The 11,033-nt window shown below is 44.6% G+C and overlaps 1 protein-coding gene across 3 annotated transcripts; it reads right to left on the reverse strand.

The window, feature by feature from the left end:
• Positions 1-1,713: 1,713 nt before the first annotated feature.
• UPK1A (uroplakin 1A) lies at positions 1,714-10,744 on the reverse strand. Of its 3 annotated transcripts, XM_028530271.2 has the most exons (7): positions 10,573-10,742; positions 8,455-8,655; positions 5,992-6,066; positions 5,749-5,856; positions 4,598-4,777; positions 2,982-3,065; positions 1,714-2,900 (listed from the first exon to the last, which is right to left on the reverse strand). In XM_028530271.2, exons 1-7 carry the CDS (start codon positions 10,651-10,653, stop codon positions 2,856-2,858), a joined length of 774 nt encoding a protein of 257 aa, XP_028386072.1. In that variant the 5' UTR covers positions 10,654-10,742; the 3' UTR covers positions 1,714-2,855. The 3 variants fall into 3 exon arrangements, with proteins under 3 accessions (XP_028386072.1, XP_035868256.1, XP_035868255.1); XM_036012363.1 differs by lacking the exon at positions 2,982-3,065 and having other exon boundaries at positions 10,573-10,744; XM_036012362.1 differs by lacking the exon at positions 5,992-6,066 and having other exon boundaries at positions 10,573-10,743.
• Between the last annotated feature and the right edge of the window lie 289 nt (positions 10,745-11,033).

The raw sequence follows: 11,033 nt of genomic DNA on the forward strand, positions 1-11,033 counted from the left end.
ATGTGAACATTCCTCCTCCTTTCATCCTCCATCCCACTCTCTTTCTCAAAGGAGTCCTTCATGGGAAATATGCTTACATAATTTTTATAAAAAATCACTTATGCATACTGTTTTGCTCCTTCCCTTGTTTATTTAACAACAGAGCATGATGATCTATGATACAGCTATACTCTGAAATATATTGCAATAATTAAAAAAAAGATGTGAAGATGACCATAATATATAGTTAAGTGAAGAAAGCAAGTTGCAAACTAAATATTTAAAGCATGATTCTATTAAGCGTGTGTGTACTTATATAAGTATAACAGATCTATATATATAGATCTGTTGATATAAACTTTTGAAAAGCCAAAAAAGAAATTTATTATGTGTTAATAGCAATTATCTAGGTAAGCGTTGGGCCAGATTTGGGTGGGTGGGATTTACTATGAAGTGGAACACAGGACACTTCCATTTCCAAATTTTTATAAACTTCTAAGTGATGGGGATACATATAATTTTTGCTTTTTTAAAAAGATTTTATTTATTTATTCTTAGAGAGGGAAGGGAAGGAGAAAGAGAGAGAGAAACATCAATATGCAGTTGCTGGGGGCTGTGGCCTGCAACCCAGGTATGTGACCTGACTGGGAATTGAACCTGCGATACTTTGGTTCGCAGCCTGAGCGCAATCCACTGAGCTACGCCAGCCAGGGCTTAATTTTTGCTTTTTAAAAATTATTTTCCCTATTCTTTTAAACATTATTTAAAATACTTCGACCATTTTTTAAAAAAGCAACCCTGCATCTGTGTCTACAGAAATTAAAGTATTATATATGGTTTGCAAATTTTTCTACTTTGCATTTCTTGGAGATTTTTCTTTGTTAAAACATTATTTTTTACTATTGTGTGGTGTTCCAAAGTAAAGATATTGCATTGTCATAGGTGGGCACAGGTAACCAGGTTCTTGGTGATTGCAGACAAAGAATTAAACTGAACACACAGAGAGTTTATAGCAGAAAGAGAGAGAGCAGATTTATTAAGCGGTAGTACACTCCACAGAACATGGAAGCGGGCCAACTCTGAGCAGAGACTGACCTCAGGGGCTAGAGGGATTCTGTTCTTATAGGACAGTTCCTTCCTGGCTAGTTTTGGTGGGGTTTTAGTGTGCATGTGCAAGTAGTTATATTACTTTAAATCTACAGCACATGTGGTCTCCTATGATTTTCCTTGATTGGCTGCTGGAAAAGGGGGTTGCACAATGTTAATTTATTATAATGTTATTATAATGAAGCAGGGGTCATATAGTATCTTCTTCGCATGTGCATTCATAAGTCACCATGATTCAGTGCTTTTTCAGAAAGCAGAAACAACCAGTGGTAGAACAGGGTCTCTTGTCCTCTATGGATGTCCTTTATCTTAGCCCTGGGGCACCTCCAGAGTTCCTCCCTCCTGACTCCCTGCTGCCTCTGCATAGCTAATTTAACCAGTCCCCTACTGATACTCATTTAGGTTACTGTAATGAAATCACCTTATATATTCTTTTGGATTATTTATACCATTATGGCATCTTTTTATATCAGCTTACAACTCAATCTATCATTTTTTTTAACAGCCACAGAGAATTCCAGTCCAAGGACATAACAAGAGTTGTACAACCCATCCCCTGCTGATGGATATTAGGTTGTTTCCAACTGACCATTACAGATTTTTAAAAGCCAATATCTGAATTTAGCATTTGCACACCATCGACAGATCAATGGAGTAAATGAGGACCTTGAGAAACTTTGTATGATGGAGAGTGAAGCCAGTCTCTCCTGGCAGAGCCTAATTGCTATAAAATGTCCAGAGGATGGGCTTGCTTCAAGAGGCAAATGATGATGAGATTCTTAAAGTTTGTTGTGTGTCATGCACCCCTTAGAGAACTTGCCGGAAGCTTTAGTCCCTAATAGGAGGATATCTATCACCTATACTGGTCCATCAGCCCTGAAATCTAATTTTCCCTTGATAAACAAACACTATCGCAGCACCACCTTTGGATGCATTAGTCCAGGTGCTCTTCCTTTTATAACTAAAGGGTGGGCCTGGAACCTAAACCAAGGCAGTGAGGTTTAATCCTTGACCTTGGCTAAAGCTATTGGGACATAGATCCTTTCTCACCACTGTGTTACTTAGCTATAATGATATACATCTGGTGTTGCAGAGAAATCCTGTCTTAGTATGAAGCAGGTTTCTTGAAAACCTAGTCTGAACTCCTGGATCCAGCCCTGTTAACTCAGTTACATGAGCCAATAAATTTCATTTTATATTTCAGTCAGTGCCAATTGGGTTTCTGCCACTTCCATTGATAGAGTTCTTGTTCATTCATCTTTCCCAGAAGAAAACAAATTAACTCATTCAAACAGTATTTATTGACTATCTATACTCAGTCCAGTGCTGGGCAATGCTGGGGAAAATAAATGACCATGACAGAACTTGTCTCTCCCCTCATAGCAATCCCAGTCTACCAGAGCTTACATAGATCATCATAAACCACTCAGTAATAATGGCAACATCCACCAGGAAGGAGACATCTCTGAGTGGGATGGTGAGATCTAAGGACAAGACTTTAAATTGACACTGATAGATAGTTCAAGAATCAACCAAATGAAATGAGGTTAAGGGTTAAAGGTCCATGTACACATGTTCAGGGGTTTCAGGGCATCCTCAGTTCCTAGCAGACCTCAGAAACCTGGTAAAATATACTAGGAGTAGAAAGAGGAAAGGGTAAGGGAGGTGGAAAGTGGAGAGATGAGGTGCCAGCCAAGCCTCAGCCGGAGGACGAAGGAGCAGGAGAAGGAGGAGGCTGAGGTGTACGTGAAGCCATCCCTTCTCGTTCCTCACAGTGTAGTGTAGAAATACATGGCTATCAGCATCACAGGGAGCTGGAGGAGAAGGCAGTCTGGTTAGGAGCACTCCAGCCTTACACCCACATCCCACCCAACCATAGGCTCCCCGGCTCTCACTGTCCACATCAGGATGGCAAATCCAAACCACGAGATGCCCCACGTGTAGCTGTCGATGGCGTGGCCAATGTGTTCAAAACAGCCCTGGGCACAGGGAAAATGAGAGTTTGAGAAAATTCTCAGGGAGGTTGGCTGCTGAAAGCAAGACTTGCTGTATGCCCTCAAGAAAGTCACTTCCTTCCTTGTCTTGTATTTTCTCACTGTGCAATGAGGATCATAGCAGTGTCTACCTTGCAGGGTGGTTTCAGGAAGCAAGGATGTGACCTTGAACCCAAGCCCTGTATAAGTAAGTGCTATCCTGATGATGATTACGACAGCCTGAGAGTGATTTTGTTTAGAGCCAGCTTACCACGCTGCCCACAAGTTCCAAGGGTTTGAACTATATAGGTCTTTAGGATCACTCCACTTTGGACATCTCCTCACTGATGAGATGGGGCTGTGTGGGTCTAGAGCCCCACATCTTCATATAGACCCCTGGTCCAACTTGGAAGCAGCCAAGAACCAAGATTTAGGGTGTGTGCCCTGGATTTAGACAGAACTGAGTGGGGGGGGCTATCATTTGTTGGCTATGGGGCCTACATATGACTCTGATCCTCTAAGCCTCAGTTTTCTGATCTGTGAAGTGGTGATCTTAACAGCGCTGCCCTCTCAAAGCATTTGTGAAGATTCCATGAGGATGCATGTAAACACTCTGCACAGAGTCATGGCTGGAAACATGCCTGTCTGATTCTGAGGGTGGAGATGGTTTGCCCACCTGATCTAACACACACCATAGAAGGGCCCGGGCAGCCAAGAGCAGCCAGAGAGAGCCGCTGGGAGCAGTTCTCCTAGTCTAACCTCCTCTAGTCCTTTCTCTATCTCTGCATTTCCCTTGCAGTACTTCAAGCACCTGGTTGGGGCCTAACTACCTAAAATCAAACCCCAGCTCCATCCCTCACTAGTAAGTTACCTCTTAGTTTCATCATCTGTAAAATGGCATAATTATCATCTTTACCTCATCTGGCTATAGTGAGAAATAATAAAAATTTAGCTCTGGCAGGGTGAGTCAGTTGGTCAGAGAATCATGCCATATACCAAAAGGTTGCAGGTTTGATACTTCGTAAGGGCACATCCCTAGGTTGTAGGTTCGATCCCTGGTTGGGGAGCATACCGATGTCTCTCTCTCTCTCTCTCTCTCTCTCTCTCTCTCTCTCTTTCTCCCCCCTCCTTCCTATCTCTTGAAAATCAATAAATATATCCTCAGGTAAGGATTAAAAAATAATAAGATAAAAACCTAAAGCACTTAAAAGGATGTCTGGTACAAAGTAAAAGCTCAATAAATATGGGCAGGTTGTTATCAGTGTTCTTCTATTGTTATTGTTGCTCATATTCCCAGACAACCTGAGAAAAGTTGCAGGTGCTAGGTCTAAATCAGACAGACCCTGTGTACATCCCATTGACTTTCATAGGAAGGGAGACACAGATGGGTGGAGAGTTGAGAGAAGGGAGAGATAGAGAAAGCAAGAGAGGGGAAGAAGAAATAATAGACAGTGCCAGGTGTGGGGGAGGTGGGTAGAGAAGAATCAGAGAGGGCGAGACAGACCACAGACAGTTGCAGCAGAAGGAAGAAGATATACCTTGGTGAATAGGTAGTCCATGTGGCCCAGACGGCAGCCCTGTTCATTGACGGGGATGAAGTTGCCAGTCCGTCTACAGCACAGTGGGGGCCAGGGAAATACCACCTCTGGGATGGCAGCCCGGAAGGCTGATGTGAAGTTCACCCAGTCCATGGGACCAGATGTGCCACAGCACTCTTGCTGGAGAGAAAGGCAGGGGGTCAGGCTTTAGCTCAGAGCAGATAACTGCTTGCCTGAGGTCAGGTAATGAGAAACTGTCCTGTGCCACTGCTGGGGCCAACTTCCCCATGTGCTGGGCCTCAAAGAGGAGGGCAGGGTCCATGTGTGTGAGTAAGAACCAGAAGATATTTGTTCCAGGACCAAGAGGCTGATGGGCGATTTGGATCAAACCTACACTTGTGATTTATTTTAAAATTCTTTTGAATTCATTGTCAACAAAACCTGAGCTAAATAACACCAAAAGGCAGATTTCTGGCTTTTCCTAGCCCCTTGGGTGTTTAATTTGTGGCCCTTGAAAGATGAAAACATAAGCTCTTTCAAACATGGGTTCTAACCCTGGCTAGCTATATCACTTGAGCCAAATTGGGACTTCATTTTCCCTTGAGCCCTCAATATTCTCCTCTGTGCTGCCATGTCATGTCAGATTAGCTAAGAATGTGGTTTTTGGAAATTGGCATCCTGGGTTTGAATCCTTCTGGTTCTGTGGACTACCAGCTGCGTGACCTCAGGCAAGCCCCTCAATTCCTTGCCTCATTTTCTTATTGCTAAAAAGTTGATCTCCTTTATGGGGTACTTGTGAGGATTAAATAAGCTTTCAAAGTTCTTTGGACAATGCTAAACAGAAATTAGTGCTCATTAAATGTTTGCTGTTATTGTTAGTACAATATATGTCATGATTAAGAGCAAGGATTTTGGATCTATGCTGCCAGGTTTGGATCCCAGCTCAGCCACTTACCCAGAGCAAGTGACTTTCCCTTTTCTGGGCCTGTTTACTCATCTGGAAAATGACAACCACCAGGGCATCCCTTGTAAGAGCCACATGAGTAGATATCAAATACCAGTGTGAGCATAGTGGGAGCCCTATTTACCTCTGTGGTCAGAGCCCCAGGTCCTCCAAACCTCCCTGCTCACCCTCACCCTTCCTTGCTCACCTCAATCATGATGCGGTCCCAGAGGCGAGTCAGTTCTTGGCCCTGCTCCGTGTCTGCACTATAGAATGTCAGCATCTGCTTGGTGATCAGGGATGGGTTGGACACCATCTGTAAAGGGCCAAGAAAAATAGAGTCCAGTGGGGATGGCTGGGGAGGTAGAAGTCAATCTCCACCCTCAGCCTGAGACCCTCACCACACTACCCCTGGGAGTCAAGCCCTTCCCCTGGCCTCTGCCTGGCTCACATAGTCTCGGTGGGTGTAGGACGTGATGCAGGAGGCGCACTCGAAGATGTAGACGATGAGCATGAGCACCAGGTACTGGGGAGAGATAGAAGGAGGGATGAAAGAACAGCCTAGTCATGGCAAAGCCTGTGAAATCACAGTCCCTCCCAAGGGGATGGATTGATGAACAGAAATGCAATTTTTAAAAAATGTGAAAGACGAGTGGTAGCATATGTGTGATAGGTATACAAATGTTTGCTGTTCAAGTCATCCCCATTTTCTGTATATTTGAAATTTTCCATAATAAAATGATAAGGGAAAAATGAAATGAAAACATGTGTAAAGTATTTCCTGAAATTAATAATATGCTTGGATACAGTAAAATAAATGTCTACTTTAGAAAGAAAAAAAGACATTCTCAAGACAACCAAGGACACTTGAACCCCGAGTGGGTGTTGGAAGATAGATATGAAGGAACTAGGGTGAATTTTGCAGGTGTGCCAGTGGCATAGTGATTGTGCAAATAAAAAGAAAAATCTCTTTGATCTGTGTTTAATGAAAACTATTTTCCTGTTCTCACCCTTTACCCTTACCCTTAAAGCAACATGGTATGGGGCATGGATTTGCCAACTCCACTGCCAAGAGATGATATGATGTGGCATAACATGCCTGACTATTTTAAAATAATATCCTTATCAGAGAAATGTGTACTCAACTATCTGTAGGTAAATGACTTGGTGTATGGAATGTGCTTCAAAATACCCCAGGAAAGAAAAATGTGGGCAGGCAGGGAGTGGAGTAGAGGACACAAAGTTCGTCACTCTGTGATAGACATGTTGAAACCAGGTGATAGGTACACAGGGTTCATCAGGGCATTCTCTCTAGTCTATGTTTGAAATTTCCCATAATATATTTTTTAAAACTTCTAGGCCTTAGTTAATGACAAACTAATAGACACACACAAATTTTTTTTACTAGCTGGGTGAACTTCTAGGGCTTTGGTTAAATTATTATGCCAGAGAATTAAATGCAGGAAAGAAAACAAAGGAGGAAAACAGGAAAGGAAAGGAAAGAGCCTTATTGTGGCTCCATCTTACAGTAAAGCCACTTTACCAAGGCCCATAAGGCCTACCTGATAGGCCCACCTTCTTTTTCTTTCCTCATGCTCCATGTCCATTGCCCATTGTTCTCTCCTTCACCTCCATCTGCCCTCACCTCAACTCCTCTCTCACCCTCACCCCCACTTGGTTCCAGCCACAGTGGTCCCCTAGCTTCCTCTGGCTTCAGAGCATTTGCTCTTGCTGTTGCCTCCACCTGGAATGTTCTTCCTAAAGATTCACACACAAGCTCACTCCTCATCTCCCCTAAGCATTTGCCTTCCTTGGCTTCGAGGCTTCCCCATCCCTTTCTCCAGTTCCAACTCACCCTTCCCTGGTCACTGTCTTCCCCCCTCAGAGCATCCCCCCAAAAGGCAATGGCTTTGTGTTTTGCTTACTACATAGCTTTGGTGCCTAGCATAGGGTTTGGCATGTGGTTCTTGCTTAATAAGCATTTGTTGGTTGAATAAGTAGGTGCTCATGGGAATTTAAAGGTTTGTCAACCATAGAGGAAGCACAGTGTTGGCTCTGTGTCACTGGGTCAGGATTGGAATTCCTGCTCTCCCTACTATACGGGCTTTGGTCTCTTTGAATGTCAGTTTTCTCATTTAGTAAATGGGCAGAGAAGCAATAACTTCAGAGGGCTTCTGGGAGGATTGAGGGAGCTCATTTTCTAAACTGCTTAGCCTGGTGTCAGGCACATGAGAGGCCCTTAGGAAGTATAGTTATTGTTGTTACAGTTACTGATGTTGGCAGAGATTGAGAACACAGGCTCAAGTGCTAAAGTTCTCAGATTTGAATCCTCCTGGCTCTGTCACTCACTCACTCACTCACTGTGCAACCCTGGATAAGTGACTCACTTCTCAGAGCCTCAATTTCAACTATCAGGTGGGTTCATGATAATGATGGTGGTGATGATGATGATGATGATGATGGTGGTGGTGGTGGTGGTGGTATCTTATGGTGGGTTGTGAGGAATAAATGAACTAATCCATGTAAAACACTTAGAAAGCAGTGAGCACTCATTACATGGTATCTGATCTGCTATTACTATTGTCTTTATCAACAGCACTAATGAGACCAGACTCTGGAGACCAACTAGCTGAGGTTCAAAGCCCAGTCCTGCTACTCAAAAGCTGTCCTCCTGTGCAGAGAGCTTTCTTCTTTTCCTCCCTGGTGTCCCAGTTTTCTTTCTGAAATGATGGAGACAGACAGCCGAATCTAGGTTATTGGGTAATGGGAAGGTGAAATAAAATAATTTCCAAGAGGACTTCGGTGTGGTGCCATGCTGCATACACACTAGTGGCTGCAGTGATGGTTACTATTATGACTCTACAAGGATGATCTTTGTGCCTATCTAACCCCATCCCCTCCTCCCGGGCCTCACCGTGAGGATCATGGACCGCTGGCGGCAGAGCGCTGCACCTACTCCAAAGCTGGCCACGACAAAGAAGGAGAAGCCGCAGAAGATGGCGATCCAGGCACCAGCGAAGACATCATCCTTGCCTGAGACGCCCATCAGTGGGTACACATGGTACTGGTCAGCTGTTACCCATACTGTCTCAGCAAACAGAGCCAGACCTGACAGCTAGACAGAGCAGCCGGTAAGAAAGATCAGCTCAGGGGCAGCAGTCCCAGCTGCATGAATCTCCATGAGCAAGTTCTTTCCTCATTCTGACCTTCCACTGCCTGCTCAGTGAAGTGGGCATATAATAAGAGTGGCAAAGAGCCCTGGTCAGGTGGTTCATCGGTTGCAGCGTCGTCCGGCATATCAAAGGGTTGTGGGTTTGATTTCCAGTCAAGCTCATACCTAGCTTGTGGATGGGGGCAACCAATTGATGTTTCTCTTCCACATCAAATATCGTCTCACATTGATGTTATTGTCTCTTTCTCTCTCTCTAAAATCAATAAACATATCTTTGGGTGTAGGTTTAAAAAATTTGTTTAGAAAATAGTAAGGGACAAAGACATCACCTTTCATGAGCAGGGGTGAGGCTAGACAGAGGTCAGGAGGGGAGGGCCCAGTCAGAACCCACTGCCTGTCACCATTGCCAGTTGCTTCAAAGATAGAAGGAGATGCCATATGCAAAGCCTAGAGCACATGACTGGCACAGAGGAGATGCTGGGTCAACCTTCCCTCCCTTACTAGTGTTATTCCCTGAAGAGGGGAATCTGGCTGTTACCAGAAGAATTATAAGTACATCAACCCTTTGGTCCAGCAACTCCACTTGGTGAAATAACCCTACACATACACCTGTCCATGCAGGAAAATCACAAACCCACAAGGTGATCCCCTGTAGCATTGTAGATAGAGGAACAAGGATGTTATACAATGGAGTGCTATGCAGTTGTGAAAAAGAGCAGGGAGGCTCTCTTGAGGACTGCTGTGGAGTGGCCTATAGGCTGTGTGAGTAGGAAGAAATGGGAGGCATGAAAAATGATATGCAATGAGCTACATTTTAGGCAAGAAATGGGAGAGAGTAGGTATATATGCTACTATTGCTTGCATTTGTAGCATGCTGAAAAAACTAAGCATCTGGTTGTCTGTGGGATGAGGGACACAGAAAAAAAGAGAGGAAGTGCTTGGAGGGATTTTTTGACACCAATAAAACTAAAACTCCTAGAGTACTTACTCTGTGCCAGGCATTGGTCCTCATAACTGGCTTCTATGTAATAATCATTAGTTGCAGCTTTAGTGGACATTGTTGTTATGGTTAATACAAAGAGTAACCACGTGTGAAAAACTTGTCTAAGAACATTAATCCAAAGCTCATTTTATCCTTCCAGCATTACTATTTTATCTCCATCTTTAAAAACTTTTTTAATGATTGATTTTAGAGAGAGAAAAGAGGGACTAGAGAGAGAAACATTGCTTCAACACTCTACCCACACATTCACTGGTTGCCTTTTGTATGTGCATATCAGGACGATGCTCTAACCAACTGAGCTACCTGACCACAGCAAGTCTCCATCTTACAGATGAGAAAATTGAGGCCCAGAGAGGTGACCCCAAGTCTACAATAGAAAGTGGCAGAGCTAGGATTTGAACCCAGGCTGTCTTGCCTCAGAGGCACGTACAGGTATCCCATATTTAAAAAAAAACAGTAAATATTAAGTAAAAGACATTTTTATTATTCATTATCATGGGCCTGCTGTGTGCCAAGCAGGCACTTTATGCCCATAATCACGTTAATGTTCATAGCTAGCATTTGTTAATCATTTTTTCTGAGCTGAGGTTCATACATAGATTAATCTACACAAATATCCCCACAACGAAGTCATAATTTATGTATAGGGAAACAGGAATAGAGAAGTAAAGCCACTTGCTCACGGTCACACAGCTGGGGAGAGGCAGAGCCGAGATTCAAATCCAGGCTGGGCCAACCAGAAAGCCTGCGGCACTGGTCTGCCGGGGAGTCCTGGACCTCCGCCCTCCACCCCAGGCTCAAGACTGGCCTCCTCTCCCCACCTCCCACTTGGCTCCCAGCACTGGGGGATGTCTCACCAGAATAATGATGTTGCCCAAGACCAGCATCCCCACCACAATTGGAGACCCCTTTTCCGCCTCTGCTGCTGCAGATGCCATAGTCCTGCCTGGGACACATGAGCAGGGATGAAGCCACGGAAAGGCCAGGAGGGGAGGGAAGGCCCAGCTGGACCCACTGCCCCCACTCCATGCCTCAGCTGCAAGGGGCTGCTCCCAGCTCTCTGCTGGGCCTGGTGCCATTTTATAGCAGAGGACAGTGAGGCCCAGGCAGGGCAGTCACCGGCCAGTGCTCAGCACTGGCCTTCCTTGAGCCTGAAACCACCCCAGCTCCTTCTGCCCAACCAAACTCCCCGATCCTCCTCCTTACCTTCTCTGCCTAAAGCTTCTCTGGCCAGTTCCTCCCACAGTGGCTCCCTATATATGCCCAGGCCCCTCCCTGGGCCAGCCTCCCAGGAAGGGAGGAGGGTATCTGGGGAAAG

Source organism: Phyllostomus discolor, chromosome 12 (genome assembly GCF_004126475.2).
Source record: "Phyllostomus discolor isolate MPI-MPIP mPhyDis1 chromosome 12, mPhyDis1.pri.v3, whole genome shotgun sequence".
Classification (NCBI taxonomy): domain Eukaryota; kingdom Metazoa; phylum Chordata; class Mammalia; order Chiroptera; family Phyllostomidae; genus Phyllostomus; species Phyllostomus discolor.

Bases quoted from the DNA above. Each gene is read 5' to 3' on its own strand.
- UPK1A (XM_028530271.2), bottom strand. From the start codon at position 10,653: ATGGCATCTGCAGCAGCAGAGGCGGAAAAGGGGTCTCCAATTGTGGTG. The intron at 6,067-8,454 runs GTGAGGCCCGGG...ATCTCTCCCCAG, and splicing joins AGCGGTCCATGATCCTCACG to TACCTGGTGCTCATGCTCAT. The intron at 4,778-5,748 runs GTGAGCAAGGAA...CTTTCTCTCCAG, and splicing joins GGGACCGCATCATGATTGAG to CAAGAGTGCTGTGGCACATC.